At 47.4% G+C, this 25,019-nt stretch overlaps 1 protein-coding gene across 4 annotated transcripts in view; it reads right to left on the bottom strand.

Moving 5' to 3' along the window:
- Positions 1–1,083: 1,083 nt before the first annotated feature.
- Positions 1,084–25,019, bottom strand: part of NAT1 (N-acetyltransferase 1) — a 39,959-nt gene continuing 16,023 nt past the window's right edge. For all 4 annotated transcript variants that reach the window (XM_070535471.1, XM_070535473.1, XM_070535470.1 and 1 more), the window contains exons 5-8: positions 24,688–24,912; positions 21,419–21,727; positions 17,153–17,458; positions 1,084–1,577 (exon numbers count right to left, since the gene is read on the bottom strand). In XM_070535471.1, the coding sequence (XP_070391572.1) occupies positions 1,491–1,577; positions 17,153–17,458; positions 21,419–21,727; positions 24,688–24,912 (927 nt within the window). In that variant the 3' untranslated portion in view covers positions 1,084–1,490. The remainder of the gene's footprint in view (positions 1,578–17,152; positions 17,459–21,418; positions 21,728–24,687; positions 24,913–25,019) is intronic.

Genomic DNA, 25,019 nt, shown 5'->3' with positions numbered 1-25,019 from the left:
AGATGCGCAGTGTCTGTACAACTTGCAGCGCAAGTATGTCATATGCGCGAAAGACTGGCCGAAGGTTAAAAAGAAAAAGCGAACGCAGTCTCGTACACTCGTTCAGCAGGTGAAGCATTTTAGGGCTTCTGGAACTGAAACAATTCATTTCCTATTGCTACTATGAAGACCTCAGCAAAATATGTTGCCAGAAGATCAAACCATGGCTCAAAAGATTAGGAATTCAGTTACCTAGCACCAACTAGTTTAACCCTTCATTCCCAAGTTCTTTCCCAGATATGTACAATTTTTCTTATTCCACCAAGTTGTACATTATACCCACACTCAATAAACATTACATGTGTAGCTGCACCAAATATTAAAACACATCTGGCCAGGAAAGAGTTTCCCCTTAGCACGTCCAAGATTCAAGCCAGATTCTCCAAGCAGATAACGAAAGGAATCTGAAGTTCTGAGGAATATGTTTCAAGTGGCAAAATGCAAATGCACGACCAAACCAGAGTTGACAGGGCCAGCTGATGTCGCACAAGCAACTGGGAAAAAAGCTGCAGCCTGGACAAGCACAACTCATCTTTAGCAATATTTCTACAGCTACAGCCGGGTATTTGCTATTGAAAGATGTCCCCTGAAGTGTGCGATACATTAGTATCCTGCATTTTTTCATAATGCGCGATAGTAACTTCTGGCCCATGTACACAATGCACTTGGCAAGATAGTACCTCTCACACATGCATTCGTGTGCAGACGTCATGTATAACACAAATGGCTGACATTCATGCTTCTAAGTACTAGTCCAGATTTCCACTGCAGTTGCAGCGAAACTGCCCCTGTGCTACGTAAGTAAAAGTGTGGTCCAGACAGCTGCCCCCAATGTGCTTGCAACTGTCTTATTAAAGCTTAAGACCTGCCTGCTAGCTGTTGCAGTGTTGCCTAGGAGAAGCAATTACACAAGAATGCTTTAAGGACTTGGCTGTTACTATATGCCTTAAGCAGTGCAACTAGTCACAGGTGTGCCAGCTATGCAAGACAGCTTGTGGAGCCGCCTTACAAGATAAAGCACCCCACCGAAGAGAACAAGAGCTCTGCAAGATAGAAAAAGGAAAGCTTTATTCATCCCAATCGTAGCAGGGCTGTCCCACATGCACGGGTGGGTGCCCCACCAGCGAAGTCCTTGCTTGCTTTAAGATCAAAACAATGCGTTCCAGTTTAAAAAGAGCTCAGCTTGCAGCCTCAACTGCTTGCCTTTCTTTTAAAAAAGTGACTGTTCCTGCCCTGCGAGGATGGTAAGAAAGGCGCAAGGGCTTGAGAGAGTGAGTGGACAGGAAAGAGTGGCAGATCTGGAACAGAAAGGCACGCAATGGAAAAAAAAGTGAAGGTGGGGGAGCTGAGAACAGAGGATGCAGGGTTTTTTTTACGCTGTTGTCTTTTGAGAGCGGAGTGTCTTTCTCCGACTGCCGCCTCGCTTTTTATTGAGTCCTGCCGGTAGCACGTCAGTTGTCTCCTTCATCCGAGCAGTCTTCCTCATCTTCCTCCTCCTCTTCCTCAGCCTCTTCTAGCCAGGTTAGCCACTGGTTCACCTGTACAATGAGCAGCAGAAAAAAATCAATTTCCATGCCGTACTTTAGATTAATTTCTCACCACACTTTCTCATTCACAGTATTTACCCAAAACTACCTTCGCACAACGAAAAAGAAAAACCAATGCAGTGTTCTCTGCGATGGCAATGGAAGTTTTCATGTAGGTTGATGACAACAATGCACTGCTCTTATTACGAGAGCTGTCAAAGAAAGCCGTTTTACATGTTAAGCCAGCAGCAACAAATGTTCCGCATTATTGACATTCTGTAGAAGCTTGGCCCACAGGATGAACTGGTGCAGTGGGTTAACGCAGGCATGGGGCATCATCCAATTCTCTATGGCAGTTGGAGGAAAAGCAGAATATCAAGTGCAGTAGAATGCACAAACGACATCTTGTGAGTGACAGACAAAAAGCTATCCCAGAGTGACCATAAGCTTTGCAAAGGTAAATAGTGCAGGTTAAATCTTCGATTACCAAAATAGGAGGAATAAAATTTTTTTTAATATAAAGATGTGTATGCATGAAAACTAGCGATTTGTTTTTTCTATTGAGCCCATAAAAAACAATAATAGCACTTGGCAGCGGCCCGACAGACGGAGGTGACACAGGCACCCGCATCCCGCTCTGTTTAAGACTAATTATACGATATATTATATCCTTAGTTGCAGACTATTGCTACATGTTTTATGTGAAATGTTTCATGTTCATAACACATGGTCAACCTACAGTTTCTTTTTCTAGAGTGGTTACAAGATAACCAGATCCCAGATACGTCAACCCTATCTGAAGTCAGCTTATACTTGTGTCACATGGGTATCCATGAATCCAAGATAAGCGAACATGAGACTACCTAAGCGAGTTCGACTTCAAGGAAGTTGTGGTTGTGTCACACGGCCAATAACTACTTTTGAAAACCGTCAGAGGCGCATTCAGCAGTTTTTGCAGTTGACCGCAACTTCTAATTATGCTCCTAGCTATTATAATCAACGCTCTTTCCATAAAAAAATATTTATTCAATACATTTGATGCAGAAAACATGCACCTCGTTAAAAATCAAAGTGCACTCTCTAAGCAGATATTAGCCACCCTGTCCTTATATGCATATTCCTTTGGGGTGTGGCGAGTAGGGTCTACTCTAACTACTGCAAGCTATACTAAATATGCAATATTTTGTGCATGGTGACCTGGTGAGCTTTTCTTTTTAGTGTATTGCTGTCTGTGTTGGTCATCAGTGACCACAGCAACCCCTGCACGACTAGCCCGACAAAAGCTACATTTACATAGACCAGAGGGAGCAGGTAGAGTTGGAAGTCTGGCTGATCAGGCCCAAGGTGACCACATTTGCTTAACTCACTTTTGAAGAGTCTGGAAAACGGCAAGAGTGTCAAGCAAAGACATCAACACGTTCGAATTGAGCATCAAGTTCCCGCTAATGTTTGCAGCAGCTTTATTTCATGGGTCGTATTGCTATGATGAGGTTGCACTGCACAGTGCTTGTCTTTGCCGTGTCCCGATACACTTTCCGATGCCAACGCATAAATTGCGACGTCAAAGTGGTCCCCATGCAAGCCTCTGCGCTGGCGAGCCCGACTCGTCTGCATATACATGCATGCTGCAATCGGGTTGGGCGTGATCAACCTACCCCATACAGTCAGGTTGACTGAGCCCGACTCCCTTCGCAAAAAAACGACCACGTGACATTGAGTGCATCTCCCTCGAGATAGAAGAGAGCTATAAGGAGTTTTCAGATGCCCATGCAATGGGGGTATTAGAACTAGCTTTCAGAAGTGCTGGCAAGCCTTGGAGCACCTTTAATTTATTATAAGATTTTCTACAGCAAGTTTCATTTTCTGGGAGATTACTGTGCCGCAACGTCGTGATACAGAGATGGTCGACGTGGGCGAACAGGACATTGCGACATTCTGGCACTTTCCGAGGCTTGCTCAGTTGCTTCCTATGCAGCTACTCATTAGGGTTGATGTAGCAGCATAGCAGGCAATGAAGCAAGTGTCAAAACGTTTCAATGTCTAGCTCCCACGTGACCATCTTCTGCGTTATGACATCCTGACACGGTAGGAACCAAACCGAAACTGGATGTAGAAAAACTGTTGTAACAAAATACAGTCGCCGACTGATTTACCGGACTCCAAAAATTCGGATATGCTCGATTATTCGGTCTGCTTCGCGGCACCGCCATTCTCCCCATAGACCATAATGTATAACTGCCGAAAGTTTGGACACCTTGCAACCTCTCGTCTGATTTTTCGGACACTCCTTGAGCCAACTCGATCGAGAGCACCATGCACCGACTCTGACCGGTGCATGGTTCGACATGCAGAACGCCATTCTTGTTTTGAACGGAGCCTCCTTGCTGCTCCACGGAGTGGTGCTACTGCAAATCCCCGCTCATCATCGTTTCTGCCCGGTTCGGTAGAGTGGCTCTACAGCAGTTCCGGTTTCAGCTTAGTAATCCATGTCAAGACAATCCAGCAGCCGATTTGTTTCTTCGCGCACGACGCTGCGAGTAGGCCACGTTTTTCGTTTGTGCGACTGGTGTCGGCATGGTGGTGTTTGCTTTGTGTGCTGTGTCAAGGTTCCGGTGATCCAACGCGGCATACGGAAACATCGTGTCAAGTGTCTAATGGTGCCGACAGTGCCTGCGCAGACTGCGCTGGGGAATGCTGGCAAGCGGGTGCCGGGAGGCCTAACATTTGTCGCCTTCCGATGTGCTCCTTACCGATGCAGAAAATGTTCTGCGGAGACCTGTGCAGTGGTTGCATTGCGATTCCAGACACCGTCTCATTTGCAGGGTGTCTACCAAGTTGACATTTCCAATTTCCCTGAGTTTTCCAGGTTTTCCCTGTGTGCCTTTGCCCATTTCCCTGAGGGATGCAGAACTATGTTTTATGTCAAGACGGGCTGAAACCATATCGCCTGATGATGTCACTCTCGAGTAAGCACATGAAAAAAATTAAAAAGCGACTTAATCCAACTTGAATACTAAGGAGTAGTGTTTATGTTATTCAAAAAGATAATAGAAGGAAGGGGTTAGTAAAATTCACAGCAAATAAAGTGTCCTCGAAAAAAATTGCGAATAAGTCGGACATTCACAAATACGAATAAAAAGGAGACGCACATAGAAGCAAATATATTAGAATATGAGCTATTTCTATCAACTGATAGCAAGCTCAGTGGTATGAGGCCCGAACTCTGTCACAATTGAGATTCTCTTTCAACCGCTCGTAAGTCAACCTCAACTGTCCTGACATACTCTCAGCCCGCGCATGACGCCTGAGTGTTGTGTTTCACTGCTTTAAAAAGTTTATTTTGGTTTGGATGCGGGACACCTGCATCTCGGCATCAGCCAAAGCTCTGTTTTTTGAGCTCATCATCATCATCAGCCTAGTTACGCCCACTGCAGGGCAAAGGCCTCTCCCATACTTCTCCAACTACCCCGGTCATGTACTTGTGGCCATGTTGTCCCTGCAAACGACTTAATGTCATCCGCCCACCTAACTTTCTGCTGCCCCCTACTACGCTTCCCTTCCCTTGGAATCCAGTCCGTAACCCTTAATGACCATCGGTTATCTTCCCTCCTCATTACATGTCCGGCCCATGCCCATTTCTTTTTCTTGATTTCAACTAAGATGTCATTTACCCGCGTTTGCTCCCTCACCCAATCTGCTCTTTTCTTATCCCTTAATGTTACACCTATAATACTTCTTTCCATAGCTCGTTGCGCCGTCTTCAATTTCAGCACAACCCTTTTCGTAAGCCTCCAGGTTTCTGCCCCGTAGGTGAGTACTGGTAAGACACAGCTGTTATACACTTTCCTCTTGAGGGATAGTGGCAACCTGCTGTTCATGATTTGAGAATGCCTGCCAAATGCACCCCAGCCCATTCTTATTCTTCTGGTTATTTCTGTCTCATGATCCGGATCCGTGGTCACTACCTGCCCTAAGCAGATGTATTCCCTTACCACTTCCACTGCCTCGCTATCTATCGTAAACTGCTGTTCTCTTCCGAGACTGTTAAACATTACTTTAGTTTTCTGTAGATTAATTTTCAGACCCACCCTTCTGCTTTGCCTCTCAGGTCAGTGAGCATGCATTGCAATTGGTCTCCTGAGTTACTAAGCAAGGCAATATCAGTGAATCGCAAGTTGCTAAGGTATTCTCCATCAACTTTTATCCCCAATTCTTCCCACTCCAGGTCTCTGAATACCTCCTGTAAACATGCTGTGAATAGCATTGGAGAGATCGTATCTCCCTGTCTGACGCCTTTCTTTATTGGGATTTTGTTGCTTTCTTTGTGGAGGATTACGGTGGCAGTGGAACCGCCATAGATATCTTCCAGTATCTTTACATATGGCTCATCTACACCCTGATTCCGTAGTGCCTTCATGACTGCTGAGGTTTCGACTGAATCAAATGCTTTTTCGTAATCAATGAAGGCTATATATAAGGGTTGGTTATATTCCGCACATTTCTCTATCACCTGATTGATAATGTGAATATGGTCTATTGTTGAGTAGCCTTTACGGAATCCTGCCTGGTCCTTTGGTTGACAGAAGTCTAAGGTATTGCTGATTCTATTTGCGATTACCTTAGTAAATAATAATTTGAGCTCAAGCTCCTTCAAAACGGTGGCAGCATGCTTCCTTTCCCGTTTATTCCTCAATGCGTACATCATTTCTGTTCTTGTCCTCCTTCTGCCACTCGTTCGCCCCAGTGATCATATGAAGCATCTTGGTCAGTTGCACAGTCCACGGCCGATTTTTAGAACTCCCTGGTCGCGAAAACGTTCGAAAAATCGGCCAGTTGGAAAAAAATAAATGCGTGTCATTTACTGCCCTTAGGGGCTCAAACCGCCACAGGTACGTTCGAAAGCACTTTGAAGAACTGTCGGTACACATATTAGGCATATCGGCGCTCGTACTGTGACAAGAAATACCGTGTGCGCGCGTGTATAATTAAGGAATACATACTGTTTTCCGTGGCAATAGCCCCTTACCACGCTTGTTATGCTTCACTGCAATACTTTTGCGTATGCTTCACCATGTAACATTTCTGTACAGAGGCGAAGCTGACTTTCGGGACCCGGCATTATGCAACGCACCGTGTTTTCTAAGTTTCTAAGCCAATCGCGAGGACCACAAAAGCGGTGTCCGTGCCATTGCTGACAGCAGCTAATTCTTTCAATAAAAAACTCGGCACCCAACGGTAAGAAGCTTCATAGCGAACGTCGAAGCAGCTAGGCCTAGCGTTGCCGCAGTGGTGGCAACGGCTGCCAACGGATCTGCGTGCGAGAGTGCCGCTTCGAGGTGGCGAAGTAATCAAAACGGCAGTGGTGGTGCCTTTGATTGCCGTTTCGGACCTGCGGTCACGGCAAAACGTCCGGAAAATTGGACGGCGAAGGGTTCTTGCATCCGAAATTTCACACGCTCTGATACGTTGACTCTATGAGGTACGTGGCGGTGCCGCGAAGCCGTCCAAATTATCAGGAATCCGGAAAATCGGTCGTTGACTGCACACTGGCAACTCATCCAGCCGACGACAGGGCGTCAAAGACGATTCAGTGCGATTCCTGTCTGTTGCTCGAGCCAGCATTACCGCGACTTTCGACCCTTTCAATAAAATTGCCGCTAATTTTCCCTGATAGAGGCCCAAATTCCCTGAGTTTTCCCTGACTTTTTCCAGACTACTGAAAATCCCTGAGAATTCCCGGTTTTCCCGGTTTTCCCGGTTGGTAGACACCCTGCATTTGACAGTTTCACAGGTGCCGACACTTCTGTGCTGACATGTGCAGAACTCGACGACGGCGAGATCATTCGTCAGGTTTCTGCTGCACCGCCGGACAATGACTCTCGAGTCTGAAGATGACGTACCATGTGCTACGCTGCCGTCACATGCGGAGCGTGTACAAGCAGTGACTGTGCTTTCAGCCGCCTATAGTGACCGTACGACCCTCTCAGAGATTCGGTCTTATCTGATTGCGCGTGAACGGAACAACGTGCAACGGCACATTCACAATGTCTTCAAGCCTACTGCCAATCCCGAATAAGTGTGTGGAAATAAAGGATCTCATTTTTTCCCTTAATCTGCTTTTTCGGGCACTGTTTATTCGGACATTTCCGCAGTCCCCGTGAGGTGCGAATAAACGGTCAGCGACTGCATTTTCAGCGCTGCAAGTCTTGCAAGTGTTTTTTCTAGGGTTTCGAGGTCCCAGACCTTCATTTAGCAAGAACATGAGATGAAAATACGTCAGCACGCCTTTAAAAGAAACATCGTCATAAAAAAAAAGCAAAAATAAAATCAATTTTGGAAGTGTTGGCTTTGCAATCTACATCGATTTTCCCACCTATCCATTAAGTTTCTTGTTTCTAGAATCGGAAAATACGCCGAAATAATTTGCACATGTTCTGGCTGAATTCAAGCCAAAATTCACCCTAAAACTGCCCTAGCATCGCACAGCTGACATTTCATGCTGCGTATCACCGCGATCTCAGTCTCATTTCAAGGGGGTAACCCTTCTGCTTAAGGCTGCAGCCCCCCTCAAGGGGGAAGCGGGAATCGGGTTGCAAAAATCTTGAAAAAAAAGGGGGGGGGGGGGGGGTTGTGGAAACCAAGCGTTTCGGTATCTGCAACGTTTAGTCTATGCTCTATCAAAATGCTTCGGCTGGAAATGCACTAAAACTGCCCGAAAAAAATTCATTTGTCAGTGCACAGGGTGAGAAAAAAATCAGCTTTGAATTTTGCAACATCACCGCAGTTTACGGAGACATACCGTATTTACGCCATTGTAAGTTGACCCCCCCATATCGCGTGTGACAGGGAAAAAAGCATACCCGAGGGTGCATACGATAACGAAAATTTATTAGTAGCTTACATTGTCACTGGACTACTAGTCTTCACTAGTGCTGCCATTGTCATCGCTGCTACGGTCCCACAGCATGTCATCGTCTAGGGAAATTCCACATTTGGCAAATGACTGCACCACGGCATCTTGAACAGCAACCCACGCCGAATGCACCCAACCACACACAGCCATCAGGGAGGCTCTTTTGACAGGCCCGGATGACGAAAGTTTGCGGTCTTCTGCCACTAGCCACTTGTAACTACGTTGTAGGTCCCGTTCGTCTCGCTTTATTGCCGGTGTCATGTTTTGGTTTCGATTGTAAGTCGACCCCGCCACTTCAGATTTTCAAATTTTAAAATATAGGTCGACTTACAATCGTGTACATATGGTATCTAGTCTCTCCCGCAACCGAGCGCTGCCATCTTGGTATCGTTCGAAAGCTCAGTTTTGCCCTTCGGCTTCTCAATTCCTCAGTCATCGTCTTCTTGTAGCAAATGCAAAAACAAAAAAGAAACACAGGTCTGCTGGAGGTGCTCATCCAGTCCCTCTGATGAAAGCGGGCCTCCAATTGGCTGCCATGCTGAACGGAGTCTCCCTACTGGTTGCTGCTACGGCAGTGGGCGAGCTGGCAACTGCAGTTGTCTGCTTCGCAAACCACGCTGGAGTCTTCACTTGACATGCAGAATTTGAATTTGTGAGAGCTCCCAGGTTAATGATGGATTGTCACTTGTTTGAGAAGAAATTTTGAACGAAGGACAGCTTCGGAAAACGGAAATGCCAAACTTTTACGGCGAGAAAAATGCGGCGATTAGCGGAAGCGGAGCACCGAACTGAACATGTGGATAATGTGCCATGTCATCTTGCACCGCGAGACTCCAGCAGCGAAGCCAACAATCGCCCTGTGCCATCGACACCGATAATGCAGTCAACGCAAGACGTGGCAAGTGAAGCTACCGCGCCTCAGTGTGTGGCCACGTGCACAGTTCACAACTTCCTTCACACGGTGTACGTGATTGAATGAAATTCAATTTTATGGATCAGCAAGGCCAATAACAAATTTACAAAGATGCAAGAGGGTGCTCGACAGCTTTGATGTCGTATATGACAGACCTGGTGATTTCTAATAAATCTGCACTGCTTGCAAAACCTTGCGACCCATTCTCTCAATTCAGTTTTTTTTTGTCGGTCACCTCACTAGTGGAAAGCATAGCATAACAATGGCTTGACCAATGTTGATCTAGTTTGCTCTGCTGTGATCCATAAACCGTGCTGTACATAATGACAGTCTTGAATGTTTTTTTTTCCTTTCGATTATTTCATTATTTCACAATAACTACAAGGCTCTATGCAGGGAGGCATAGTCACATACATATCATGTTGAGCAAAAAATTAGAGCGAAAAAAAAAAAGAATCTAACACTGTTTATGTAGATTAGACATGTGGGCAAAAGTACAAGGTATTCCCAGTTCTCTAACGTGTCGTTACAGTGCCAGGCTTGCCACATGCAAGAAGCTCGTAAATTCTTATAAAACAGTCTTCGCTCGTTAAAATGGACCCGCATACAACAAACAGCCTTAATTATAAGTATTTTGTTAATGCAACGAACATTAGTTTTAACAGACCGTGCTGCAACGAATTATCGGCTGCAGCAGACGAAATTAGCGGCACTTTTTGTCAAAATCGGGTGAATAAGATAGACTTTTGCTGTATGGACACGGGCTGGCAACCGAGTTGTGAAAGACACCGCGGCCAAACATCGCGTGCACGAGGGAGGGAGAAAAGTAGGGTGAAAGCACCCATCGTTCGCAGGTGAGGCAAGGGGTCGGTGCAAGAGAGAGAAGGGAGTTCTAACAAGGTGGCTGCTATTAAGGGGGGACGCGGCAATTGAAGTGGTCGAAATGGTCAAAATTGTCAAAATTTTCAATTTTCCTATTTATTTTTTTTCGCGATCCTCGGACCTTCTTTTACCTCGTGGTGAAATATTATAACAAAATACGCGGTAGAAATTGAGAAAACAGCACTTTCGTAGAGCGCCGTTATCAAAAATTGCGAAAAAATCGGGCCTCGGAGGGCGCCGTCGCACCGCGGATAGCTCGGCTATCTGATGACGCAGCGCCGCCATCTTGGTATCATCGTAAAGAGGAGAGATCGGAGCTCAAGATAGCCGCAGCGCCGTATTTCTCCACCGGAAAATAACACAAGCAAACGCGAGCGAAAGAGAAGTAAAAGCGGCATCGTGATTGGGCGCAGTAGTCACGTGGGGAACATGGAGCGCTCCTATTGGCTGTTGTACATTTGAATTGCCCGTGAAACACACTCGCGCGCATTGGCGCTGCAGCGCCTTGCGCGTTCCGTTCGTTGTGCTTGACCATCGTAGCAGCCAAACTGCCCTAACGCGCGTGTTCCGTGATGAGCGCCAAAGGAGGCAAGTTCCGAACAGCCCACGCTTACGGAAAACGACGAAAGGCGTGGAACAGAGGGCGAAAACTGTCCGCAGAAGCAGATGCCGCTGCCCGTGTCGACGAGGTGCGACCGGCGCACGCGGGTGATTGGGAAAGCGCGTCTGCGTGCAGTGCTGACGACGTGACCGTGGACTGTGTTGACGCGACCGTGGGCCGTGCTGTCGACACGACCGTGGGCTGTGGTGACGACGCGACCGTGGGCTGTGCTGACGACGCGACTGGGTGCGGTGGTGATAACGCGACCACGTGCGCTGGTGACGACGCGCCTGCGTGCGTTGGTGAAGGCGCACCCGCGCGTGGTCGTGACGGCAGTGTGACATCGGCGAGAGCGGACGTCGCGTCAAATATTCAGCTGCGAATTTCAGCACCAATTCTCACGAACGAAGAGATTGCGAAACGAGCGGATACAAGAGCGGATGTTTTGAATGCGCTGGCATCTACCTCTGCAACAAAGAGGAAATTTCAACTTTTGAAAGAAGGAGAGTGTGCTGACGACGTGGTTCCCGAGTCATCATTTTTCATTGTACATAAAGCACTCTTAAACGAGCTGCTATGTGCAGCAAGCTGCACTCAGTGCGGGAAAACGCCAATTCGTGTTGAAACTGGGCTATGCCTTGGGCTTGCGACAAAAATGGAACTGTTGTGTGACGACTGTGGGGTGATAAGCAAAAAGTGGTCATCCCCAAGATGTGCTGGCACTCAGAAGATCAACCCTTTTGAGGTGAACGTTCGTGCACAGAGAGCTGTGCAGTCAGTAGGCAAAAAGCAAGCCACACTGAATGATGTTTTCTCCCACATGGACATTTCTCATCGAGGACTGCATCACAAATCCTATGCAAGGCTGCACCGTAGGCACAGTCACCCTGCCACTGCCTCAGCAGCCATGACATTAGAGTCCGAAAGTGCACAGAAGGTGCGCGAGATCTACAGGGAACTTGGATGTGCCCCAGGCAACATTGATGTGATTTATGATGGCACTTGGATGACAAGGGGCCACACAAGTCACATTGGTGTTGGCTGTGTTATTGAATTATATTCTGGCCTTGTCTTGGACCACTGTGTCCTCTCCAATTATTGCCATGGATGTTCTCTTGGCCCCAAGCCTGGCGACAGTATTTATTCAGAGTGGCATGAAGAACACCGACCACAATGCCAAAAAAACACCGAGGCAAGTGCAGGGCAAATGGAAGTAATTGCGGCAAAACCCATGTTTCAGCGGTCTCTCCAGAAACACCAGCTCCGTTACACAAATGTCCTTTGTGATGGGGATAGCCGCACTTATATTGCCCTCAGTGAAGAGAAGGTGTATGGTTTCATACCCATACACAAACAAGAGTGTGTGAACCACGTGAAGAAAAGAATGGGAACTGCTTTGCGCAACCTTGTTGAGAAAAACAAGAGCAAGGACCGTGAGCTCAGCATGAGTGGAAAGGGCCGCCTAACACAGGGTTTAATTAAAAAACTCACAAACTGTTATGGCTTAGCCATAAAAAGCAACCCAAATGATGTGCCTGCTATGGAAAAGGCCATCATGGCCACTTTTCACCATGTAACATCGACCGATGATGAGCCGCATCACGAGCACTGTCCCACTGGCGTGAACTCTTGGTGCAAGTTTAATTCTGCGGTGGCCTCAGGTCAACCAGCCCCTGCACACAAGCTGCAGCTTCCTGCACATGTTCGAGCCGCACTCCTGCCTATATATAAAAATGTCTATCTGCAAGAGAACTCCTTGAAAGATGCCAGCAAGGCAAAACGCAGAATGCCATTGAGTCGCTGAACAATGTCATTTGGTCACTCCAATCAAAAAATCAGTTTGCTTCACTCCCGAGTGTTGAAAGTGCCGTGGCAGATGCAGTTTGCCGTTTCAATGCTGGCTGTGAAAGAGCACTGCAAACAATTAGGTCAAAACTCGGATACAGTCCAGGATCGTGTTCACTGCGGCGGGCTGCTGAAAAGGATGCACGACGCATCAAAAAGGCAACGAAGGCACATGAAACTGCTGCAAAGAAGAGAAAAATTAATTCAAAATGTAAAGAAAATGTGTCCTCACTGCCAAAGGACTACATTCCAGGCGGGTTTTAGGTGCTCAAAGTAAATATTTTGATGTTTCCAGCAAATAAAACTTTGAGCCCTGTTTTCTCAGCTTTCACTTTTTGTGCAGTTGCTTTCAGTAATCCCAGTGCAATTTCACAATGAATGAAGACAGAATCATTCTGTCTTTTGCACTTTGATCGTGAAACATTGATGAGTGCAGTAAAGCTGTCCATTTTCATCTGCACCTCATAAAAAAATTTATAATGAGTTTTTTGCAAAAGTCGTTAGTAAGACAACGTGCACAGAAAAGTTCAAAAAAAGCTTTTGTTCTTATTTCGGCATTTGAAAAATAAACGAATAGCTTTATTGCACATAATGGGCTTTCTTGAACATGCTGGTATGAAAATCTTAACAAATTTATGTGTAATTAATTAATTAATTAGGGGGATGACCAGGGGATGACCATAAGAGGATGTCAAGTGTTCTAACTCGAAAACTATAATAGATAGCTCAACACTGATTTCAGTTATGATGTCAGCATAACAAAGCACACCTGCATGCCAAATTTCATCAATTTATTCCCATAAATAAAAATTTTTTTTTTCATTGCCACGTCCCCCCTTAACAGCGTGAGTGCCATATCTTGAAAGCATCTGCAATGTGGACAAAGTGTGCCCAGTACCAAGTTTGGTTTGAGTTGAAGTGAGAGAGAGCACAAAGGTCAATTGGCTCGCTGCTGCTACCATGCTCACCTTGCTTAATTTGCTATTGCAATGGACGCCTCGTCTTCCGGACGAAACTGCGACTTTTTTGCTTTTACTTTGGATGTTCGTCGCTTACTCTTTGCACTAAAGTTGTTAGACATTGCGACTAACGTTTCGGAAGTGAGATGTTTCAAATATTACGGACTTCGGATAAACAGATGTTTTTTGTTGGATTATCAAGGTCCATTGTAACAAGAGTCACTGTACTAATAAAGATATCAATGAAATTTTATATTTTTCTTTTTATTGCAATGTGCTGTTTATGTGCCAAATTACAGCCTTTCTGCCAAGAAACAAAGTTGTCACCCACTCCTCCCCCTTATATTTCCCACAATTGCCGCTGAGTTTCGTCCATTGATTGGCAGAAAATGAATAAAAAAAAAACACAATATTTGTTTCCTATTAAAGTACACAGGAAGAGACCGCCACCTGATTGGCGGAGCTGGCTGGTGTATGCTAGGCGAGCTAGTTTGCAAACCATCGCGACGCTGAGACACCATTTTGAGAAACTATGTGTGGCGACTGATAAGCACGCAACAATGCTTGGATCAGCACGCATGTTTCATACGCGAAACAAATTTGACAAGCGAAAAGAAATCAATGTTTGACAATTTTAAAGGTCTTCCCATTTTATAAGCAAGGGCAATCTAATCAGTCACTAAATCGAGTGGACAAGTCACAGAAGTTAACGCCAATGGCGTGGGTCTAGCGCGTGCACCAACACGCGCTGCCGACAGAAGTTGCATCTGCCGTCACATGCTGCATCCTTTTGATGAGGAGCAGAATGAGATTAGAATCGAAAAAAAAAAAAAACTCCAGGTGCTCGTGTTAGCAGCAGCGACGAAGCGTAAATCTCATTGTTTTCATTGTGGAGGCATGATCAGACCAGAAGCGCAAGACAAGAAAACGTACTCATCACGATCGTCAATTTGGATTTGCTCGACCAGCTTTTGAAGTTTGTAAGGTGCACGACGTGTGGTAAAAGTGACACCGACATCAAGAAAGGTGATCGAGAATACGGCCTCACTGAAATTTATGTAATCGCTCATGTTCCAATTGCGAAGACATCCTGGCCGCACGGAGCTCGCCATATGTAAGTGGCGACCAAACGAGGAACCTGTTCATCGTAAATATTTTGGCAGCATGTGCTACGCAGAGCACTGGGAACCAGCAGAGAGAACTTGATGTTTTTTCAGCGATGAATAATTCCAGCCGCTGTACCCACAAGACGTATTTATCGCACTTTGTAAAAAAATTGCCCCGAATTCAGGGGTGTGATCATTACACAGGTTAAATTTCCCATGAAAAGAAACATTCTCTTTTTTCATCCCACATTTGCTGCGGGATTTTTTGCGTGCCCAGGCGGCTGCCGCTGTCAGTGCGGGACACCAAAACGAAAACGGCGGCCGGCGGAGCAAGCCGAACGAGATTATTTTTCTTTTCGCGAGTACATTACGCACATTAAAACAGTTTCTTCTGTATCAGTAATGAATGACATCGCTATACCGGCAAGTTTGCGACAATAACGTAGCCACGTCCACTCTGAGGGGACAAATGGAGATGGGCGCTCTTACCTGCCAGTGATATAGAAACACATGGCGGGCATGCTGCGGAAACTGCGGCACTTGTCTTCACTGCTATCCTACTACGGCACGTTTCCTCTAAGAGTGGGCGAATATCTTAGCTGCATTACAAGCATCGGCGTATGAATAGGGTACAGCTGTAATGTTCCAGTGTAAATGTGGCCATTATTGTTGCCCCTTGCGATTTTTTGCGTGCCCATGAGTGCAGACGAGAAGAACCGAAAGGCACCCTGTATGTTGCTGAACAAAACCATTATTAAGGCTACAAATAATAAAGCTGAGGCAAGTTTGGCTATAGCTTTTTTTTTCATGGAACTGTGGAACATGATGAAAGGAATGAAATGGGGCATCTGCTTAAGAGGGATGCGGCAATTGAAGTTGTCAAATTGTCAAAATTTTCGATTTTCTGATTATTTTTTTTTTCGCAATCACGGAACTTTCTTTACCTCATAGTGAAATATTATAACAAAATATGCGGTAGAAATTGAGAAAATAGCACTTTCGTAGAGTGCTGTCCTCAAAAGTTGCTAAAAAATATCGGGCTTCGGAAGGCCAGGTCGCACCACGGATCGCCCATCTATCCGTTGACGCAGCGCCGCCATCTTGGTATCGTAAAGGAGAGATCGGAGCTAAAGATAGCCGGAGCGACTCATTTCTCCACCGGAAGATAAACCAGCAAACGCAAGCGAAAAGACGGCAAACGCAATATTGCGATTGGGCGTAGCAGTCGTGTGGGGCACAGGGCACGCTACTGACTGTTGTGGATTTGAACAGCCGACGAACCTCTCGCGCGCATTTGTGCAGCAGCGCATCCCCATCGATGTGATTGATGATTGTGGCAGCTTACGCACGTTTTCTGTGATAAGCCACAAAGGAATTAAGTTCCGAATGGCCCACGTGTATGGAAGACCATGAAAGGCGCAGAAAAGAGGGAGAAAACTACTCATAGAAGCGGATGCCGCCGAGCTTGTTGACGAGGCACGACCGGCGCACGTCGGTGACTGGGAAAGCACGCCCGCGTGCGCTGCTGACGACGTGACCACAGAACACCTACGCAGCCGCGAGCAATGGCGCATCTGCGAGCCGGCTGCTGTGCTGCTCGCTGCTCTTGATGTATTCCGCGAGCAGCTCTTCTATTTTGGCGAAGCGGCCCTGCTTTGGTACACTGAAATCCTTTCTTGTTGCTTTGCTGACGAAAACATTGTTCTGTTTGCGCCAGTCCCGCACACAAGTTCCGGAAACTCCGAACGCCCGTAATGTGGCCTGATTTCCGTCTGTCTCCGCACATATGATAACTTTCCTTTTATATGCAGCATCATAGTAGACTCGGCATGTCTTCGCTGTCGGTGTTTCCACGCAGATTGAATAAACGCAGAAAACGGGAAGACAGGCGGTAGACTTAAGTTACACCAGCGCCTGGTTACACATACAGCATGGAAGTATGCACATGGAGGAAGCTACGGCAACTAGGCTAGAAGTGTGTACGAGGTGGTCATTTTTCGAATGCAAATGAAATATGGTAACGCGAATTTAGGGTCTTACTCGATTCTAATGCACATGCAGTTTTTGTACCTTTGTTATCGGAAAAAAGGTGCGCGTTAGATTCGAGTAAATACGGTACTTGGACATGATCATTAGCGTACATTGTATGCACTGCACTTGTCAGCTCGAAATGGCCAGACCTGATGAGGGGCCCTCTAAGAAGAATGGCCGTCGCTACACAACAGTATTATGAAGGTCCAAGAATCATGAAAAAATGAAATAAATAAATTGGAAAATCAACTTTTGACCAATTTGACCACTGCAACTGCCACGTCCCCCTGAAGTGAGCTGAACTGTATAACGATAACAACTAGCCAAAGAAACCCACCTGGAAGAGGGCCTTGCCCTTGCCCGGGTAGTCGTCGTTGACATCCTCCTTCCACTTGAGGAAGGCTTCCTCCTCGACGATCTCCAAGTCATACAGGAGCACAAACCAGCGCAGCAGCATGCCTTTGGGAAAGCCCAGTGAGTGCCACAGGGTCTGCAGTGCGTACAGTGCGGTCAGCTGCAAGGCTGACCGCTCACCGAGGAAGGCCCGCAACAGGGCCTGGTACCGCTCCAGCAGCTCCCTCTCCTTGTCCAGCTGGGCACGTTCGGGCGCCACCGCATTCTGCTGCTGCTGCTGTACGGTGCTCTGAGCGCACGAGGCAGAAAAAAGAACTAGTTCAGAGGAAATCGGCACGGTAATAGTCATCCACCAAACAGTAACATAAAAACCGTGAAGGACACCCATGCAAGTTTTTCAGACAGCTTGAGTTTTGTCTTGAGCAGAATTTCTCCCGATGCAGGCATTTTCAAGATCCTTATCTATTGTGAAGCTTCCTTTTTGAGAAATCTGCATGCACACCTGCCACTTTCCAGACCAGCAAATTAGAGAGATGGGTCCAGCAGAGGGAAGGAAGATGTTGCGAAACACAGAAGAACAGGACACAGGTAATTTCATTTGAATGACCTGATGCAAAGCAGCAATACTGCTAGCAACATAAGCATTAGGTACACATGAAACCCATGCCAGCACTTACACAAAACTGATGCTTCACTGCCGTGGCACCACTGGCCGGTTGTGGCTTAATACAGTCGAAACCAGCGATAACACTTCCACATTCAATGCATTTTACTGACCGATTTCAGAAATGCAATTAAAGCTACACCTCAATATAACGAAGTCAGTAGAATCTGCTGTTTGTTTCATTATATCGAAATTTCGTTGTATTGACATTCGACCTTTTATGCAAATAAGTGCAGTCGCCAATCGATCTTTTTTACAAGGAAAGGAGCCACAGACTTTTACGAATTATCAGGCAATAAAGAAAAGCAAGCTTGAATGAGAAAACAACTCATTCTGATAAATTTGGGAGCCTGTGACAAATACGTTTGATACCACGCCAACGACACATTCACATCGGCGGTACGAATTAAGCGAAGCCAGCTACGCTTCTGTGTGCACTCCGCCCCCCATGGCCAATAGCATTGCCCGCACTGTGATGACGCCATCAGGAAAAGCACTGGCATTGGGGAGCAAATGCTTGGTCTGCCTCTTGCTCTAACAGTTAACAGAAATGCGAGATTACACAATCTCCAATACTAAACACACAGGAAGACAGCATCACGGCACACCCACCCTTTGAGATTGCCTCTGAAGCAGGATGCACAGCTGCATTCGCAGCCAAACAGCCAAGACGCACATCGGAAATCGAGACAGGCCCAAACTTACCTCCCCTCGCCTACGCTTGATCGCGTTTACTGCAAGCTCGCTCCCCTCCCCCTTTCTAGTCGTGTGGGAAAGCGGCACTCGTGAAAGCCAACATCTTTCTCGTCTCGCCCTTGCACTTTAACTCGCACCTAAAGCACATAGTGCACGAAAGGATCTTACTGCACTTGGACTTTACACGAAACATGATGTGGCTCGACTTCGGCAGTCATTCCTGTCACACGGCTGGCACGTTATTTGAGAGGCGTGTTTGCAAGCAGCTGCTTCCAATTCAATTATTTGATCTGTGTCCGCAGATGTTTCAGTTTATTGTCTCTGCATCAGTTGCAGCAGCAGTGAAATTTCCCTAATTGAAATCTGTACACAAACAGCCCTTGTTATGTTGAGGTTCTAAATGCATGGTGTTCTAGGGATAAGAGGTCATGAAAATTAAAATACTTTGTTATATAGAGAATTTCATTATACTGAAGTTCTTTATATCAAGGTTTAACATTTTTCTCATTATAAACATATTTTATGATATCCAGAACATGGTGTTCTTTAGGGTGTAATTGGCTAATTAAGAGCAACTTGCATGGTAACATACAGCATATGTACAGTAGAACCCCGCTGTTACGTTCCTCACTGCTGCGTTTTCCCGGCTGCTACGTCGTTTTCATCCGGTCCCAGCATAGCTTCCATAGGATACAATGTATAAGGAACCCCGCTGTTACGTTGTCGCTGTGAAAACGTTCCCGCATGGTACGTCGCAACTTAGCACCCCGCACCCGCCTGGGCTAAACTAGGCAGCGCGTTCCAACCGCCATTTTGGCTTTATACGAGTTTTGGCTGGGCTTGGCCGGGCTTGGCTATGGTAGTGGCTGCAAGAAGCCGCACGCCAGTTCGAGAGGCCGCCACATTTAGTGGTCATTCGTGAAAAATGCTCTCACTATCATCACTGTGATTACGGTCACCGCATCGTTGTTGGACGTGTTGACCCACGGAGGAAGGAAACTCGGGAGAGGTCCTGACGTCATTCCTTGTGAAGCTAAAGTGTAACCGGAAGTTGGCGTTGCTGGTGGCGTTGCTGCGCCTACCGGGCCGGCTCTCCTCTCTTGTTTACATTTCTCCCACGGCGCGCTGCGCGCAACCGGGCTGCTCGGACGCGCGCGCTCTGCAGCAATACTAAACAATCGTTAGCATGTCAGCATGATTACGCCAAAGAAGGCAAAATTTCCCGCGGATATTCCTTCGTCCGTTGCCATTGCCGTGACGCGGTGACGACGAGGAGCACGAGCCGCATGGTGCCGGGGAGTTGCCAAATCGTAGCTTTGGAAAAGCCGTCGCGGCTCTGGACCTCCTCCGCAGGTACGTCGCACCTCACGGCGACGCTGACAGCAATGCAGCCTTCCAGGCTATTGAGAAACGTGTGGCGATTTCTAGCGAGCGAAATAAACGGCAAGCCGCCATTATAGACTTTTTAAAGTCCTAAGCGCACTCTGTGGAAATAAATTGTCTATAGTTGAAGCTGCATTTTTTTCATTCATTTTCGGAGCTTTCCTCACTGTTGAGTTTTCCCGGCTGTTACGTTTTTTTCCCCCGGTCCGGTGAAAAACGTATGAACGGGGTTCCACTGTAATTGATTCTGAATGTTCATAGTGCGTCATAAGCTATAAATCGTTTTTGGCCATTTTGAACCGGTTATAGGTTGTCAAAGTAAAAAAATGTCCATATTGATATTCTTTTATTATCAAGGTGGGCAGCACAAAGGTCAATTCCCTCGCTGCTGCTGCCATGCCTCATTCCAGTTTGGCGCTACTTTACTGGCCTTTCCCCAGCTCCACTTTTCTCCAGTGTTTGTGATAGAGCCACGCATAATTTGTTCCCTTTTATCCTGATGTTTCGCAGCATTCTGGCAGTAGTCAAAATGTGCAGCGACTGTTTGACGATCTTTTGGCATTTCAGCGGTGGGCTCCAGTTTCGGATATACAGTTGACTCTTGTTACAATGGACCCTGATACCGACAAGAAACGTTGATTTTTTCTAAAGTCCCCAATATCCAAAACACCACACTTTGGAAACTTTCATCAGGATGTCCAACAACTTTACTGCAAAGAGTGAGTGATGAACATCCAAAGTAAAAAACAGAAAAGTTGCAGTTTCGCCCCAAAAGCAAAGCATTGATGGCGATAGCAAATTAACAAGATGAGCACAGCTGCACCAGCAGTGAGCCAATTGACCTTCGTGCTACCTCTTGCTCCAAAGAGAATTAAGCGTCGAAAACACTTGGCACACTTTCTCAACATCACAGATCGCTTTCAAGACACGGCGGCCAAGCTATAAGCTGCAACTTGCGGAGTATAACTCTCTCGATCCCCCCAAGCATCGCGCACCAAAAAAGGCAATGTGTTTTTGCCCCGCCTTCTTCCCTCGCGCACGCAATATTAAGCCGTGATCGTCAGCTGACTCTTGTAAGTCAGTCGTCACCTAGTGTCGATACGGCAATAGCGTTATGTGCCCGATTCTGAAATAAAATTGCTGCTAATTTCATCCGCTGTAGCCAATAGTCCACTGTAGCACAGTCCGTTAACTCTGTTGCATTAACAAAATAGCACAAACTAAGGCTCAAATGTGGTCCATTATATCTGAAAGTCTGTTGCATGTGGGTCTGTCGTTCAGAGCTTAGACCGTAATATGATTTCAGAGATTACAGACTTCAGATAAGGCGGCCATTTTTGTCGATTATCAGGGTCCTTGCTGCAACGAGAGTCAACTGTATAGAGTTTTTTGGTGTAGTAATACGCATGCAGAAGGTCCATCCCATAGCTTTCCCTTCATTACCACAGAAACTTGTCGGCAGGCAGGCAACTTAGGCAAAACATGGAGAAAGGGGGTACTGCTCACCTCATTATTTTCCGAGTCATTGGTGCCCTGGTTGGTGTTGAGAAGCTGGGGCATGGTGGTCTGGCCAAGAATGTACCGCAGCAAGCAGGTGACCAGGGCATGCACAAAGGCCGGTTGAGTCTGCTGCTGGGGGTCAACAGAGTCTCGAATCCACCGGTACAGGGCCGTAGCACTGGGGTCTGCCTTCAGCTGCCGCCACAGATCACCCTGCAGCCGGGGCAGCAGGAAGCCCAAGCCTCGGTCTTCCAAGACCTCTGCCAGACGCTCAGGGCCACGGTTGCCCTCGGGAAGCAGTGACTCTAAGTCCACCTGCAAAGGTGCACCAACAACTCGCCTTTCAACAACAATCTTGGTCACACACTTTCCACAGTTGCTGCAAGCCCAAGGACAGCTCTCTCCCCCAGAGGCCCTTGAGAGGTTACTATCAAAGCATATCCTGCAGTGCCCGATTCACGTTTTGTGCTCCAACACATAAATATGCCTTATGCTTTCTCATTACATTACCCTGACACCAAACTGCCCTCCAAGGCCAATGAAGCCACACTGGCCCCTACGCATTGAACACCCTGTACAGTCACAAGTACTTGCAGCATCAGTAATCACCACCTATCAAGGCATCAAAACGGACATTTAAGGAGGGACACGACTCTTGAGGCAAAAAAATTGCGAGAAAAATCAATTTTTTGAAATGGACATTCAGTAGCTACAGCTACTACAGTCAAACCTCGATATATCGAACACGGATATATCGAATTATTGCGTATATCGAACAATTTCTATATCACATGGAAAATCGCATGCATTTTTAATTCTTTATTTCGAACGGGGCGGGATGTAAAATGGATATATCGAACTCCGCCGCCCCAGACGAAGTGCGCTCTGTTGACAGGAGGCGAGCTTTCCCGCAACACTCTCGAAGATAGCGGCGGCGCGATCGGCGTTCCAGACTGCTGCGTACGACAGCTGCCCACATCGGTTGCGCCGAGGGCGCCATTTGAACGTAGCGGCGTACACACGCGGCGTACACACGCGGCGGCTTGGAGCCAGCACGGCCGCCTCGATCACGCGCGCACCTATGCGCGCACGGCGAGACAAGCCTCCGGCGCCTTTGAACGTAGCGGCGTACACACGCGGCGGCTTGGAGCCAGCACGGCCGCCTCGATCACGCGCGCACCTATGCGCGCACGGCGTGGCAAGCCTCCGGCGCCTTTGAACGTAGCGGCGTATGTACACACGCGGCGGCTTGGAGCCAGCACGGCCGCCTCGATCACGCGCGCACCTATGCGCGCACGGCGAGGCTTGCCCCCGCCGTGCGCGCGTGATCGAGGCGGCCGTGGAGCCAGTTGGAGCGCTTTGTCGGTGCTGAGCCACATATCATGAGCATTGCGGACTTCGTTGGCGGTGACGACAGCACCGGAACAGTGGCGGAGTTAACAGACGTGGAGATCGTGGCAGAAGTGACTGCTGAGCGGCCAAACGAAGACGCTGCCGAGGCTGATCCAGCAAGCGCTGGTGTTGCCCCGCTCCCGACTGCAACTGAGGCTGTAGCTGCTTTGGCCGTTGTACGCCGCTACTGCGGCGCAATAGAAGGCACTGGACTGTCTCTTGTGCACCGTTTGGACTATGTTGAGGACGCCGTGGTCAAGCACGCGGTTGCCAATATAAAGCAGGCTACGCTGCTTCAGTACTTTCCGCGAACTAAATAAATACTTTGTTTGAAGCTTCATGTGAGTATCTATTGCGCCACGATTGGTTCACTGATTGATTTGCACTAGTTTTTGACGCGTTTTCTATGTGATTTTATATATCGAATTCTGGCTATATCGAACTATTTTGCGATCACCGCGCTGTTCGATATATCGAGGTTCGACTGTATTCCTTTAATTCACCAAGTTTCTCTTCTCGCAGGAGAGTATTCTGCCCACAATGTCAATTTATAACGTCACTGTTAAGGGGGGACTGCTTTTGCATCGCAAAAAATCAAGTTCTTGAAAATCACATTTTCAGTTTCTACAACCCTTTTTCTATCCAATACCCAAATATCGCTGTAAACCACTTAGCAGTGCTCTAAAAAATTTGTTTTATCAGCCAAGGTGGCGAAACATCTCGCGGAAATCAAGAACAGCATTTTTCAAGCCACAATATCTCCGGAACGGCACGACCGAGCACCGCCTCCTTGGTCTCATTGGAAATCACATTTCTCCGTCTTCAAATCTGCCGTCTCAGCTATCTCCTCCATACAGAAACCAGCACACAAAAAGCAAATGATTGAAGGTTGTGACATAGTCTGTGGTTGGCCGCACCCGACACGTGACTAGCGCCGTTCGCCATTGATCCGGCACTCGCATCGTCTGCTTGGTTCTTTGCACCTCGCGAGTCTGGACGTCTCCACTCGCCGTAATCTCAATGTGCCAAACGGCCGCTACACGGACATCGCACTACCGTGGCCAATCCCTATGCTTGTGGACATTTCAGACTCGCGGCTAAGCATTCCAAGCATCAGCAACGCGGATTTCGTGACCAAGATTCACGCGCGGAATCCTCGGAAACGCGGCTAAGCCTTTCAGCACTCGGGTGTTTTGGAATTCGTGATGAAGCATATCGTACACACAATCTTTGGACCGACTCGGCGATCAAGCACATCCCGCACGGACTTCGTGGACCCTCACATAAGCATTTCCCACGTCGGCACCTTGGACTGCGCAAGTAAGCGCATCGAGTGTAGACTCCTCAAGCCCGCGACTAGCCATTTCCCGCGTCGGCACCTCGGATTGCGTGAATAAGCACATCGAGTGTCGACTTGGGCATTTCGCGCATCGGCACCTCGGACTGTACGAATGAGCGCATGAAGGGTGGACTCCTCGAGCCCGTGACTAGGTACTTCGCGCCTCGGCACATCCAACTGGGCGACTGAATATGCTTCTGCATATTTTGCACATTTAGATGAAAAATAAACTTTTCCTTCCGAGTATTTATGTACCATTCTTAAAGGGTTAATATCTTTGTAAATATAGTAGGAAACAAAATGCCCCTTTACCTGGCCTCTGTCACTGTGCTCAAGCTCATGATGCAACAAATGCCCGACTGCTTCGTATTGGCAAGCAACACACATTAGTTATAATACTACTTTAGTGGCATGGCCATGGGGTAAGTGCTTGAGGGTATTCTGATATTTCACCACGGAATCAAGCTTGGTAAAATGGTTGCCTGCAGAAGACCCTGTGCACACAAATGGCCAACAAGAAAGTGTTTACTAGGACACCTCCTACCTTGGCCTGTGCTAGACCCTGGGTGAGCCACGGGCGGCCTTGAGTGCGGGCCAACTGCTGTAGCACCAGGAGGAACAGCGGGTAGTGCTGGCCCTGGGGCAGCGCGCTCGCCACATCGGAGAGGGTGATGAGCCCCTTGGCCACACCACGAGCCACGTGCCCTGCCACCATGCTCTTCACCAGGGGCATCTCCGCCTCCAGTGCTGACATGCGCCCAAACACCTCCTGCACAACAAAGGGTCACAATATGAGCAACATCAATTGCATTTCTCAATTCCCATAGCTACATGGCACTCCGATGCTCCAACAGCAGCAGGAAAAGATATGGTCAG

Source organism: Dermacentor albipictus, chromosome 3 (genome assembly GCF_038994185.2).
Source record: "Dermacentor albipictus isolate Rhodes 1998 colony chromosome 3, USDA_Dalb.pri_finalv2, whole genome shotgun sequence".
Classification (NCBI taxonomy): domain Eukaryota; kingdom Metazoa; phylum Arthropoda; class Arachnida; order Ixodida; family Ixodidae; genus Dermacentor; species Dermacentor albipictus.
The sequence above is the reverse complement of the archived record's forward strand: the minus strand, read 5'-3'. Positions and strand labels throughout refer to the sequence as shown.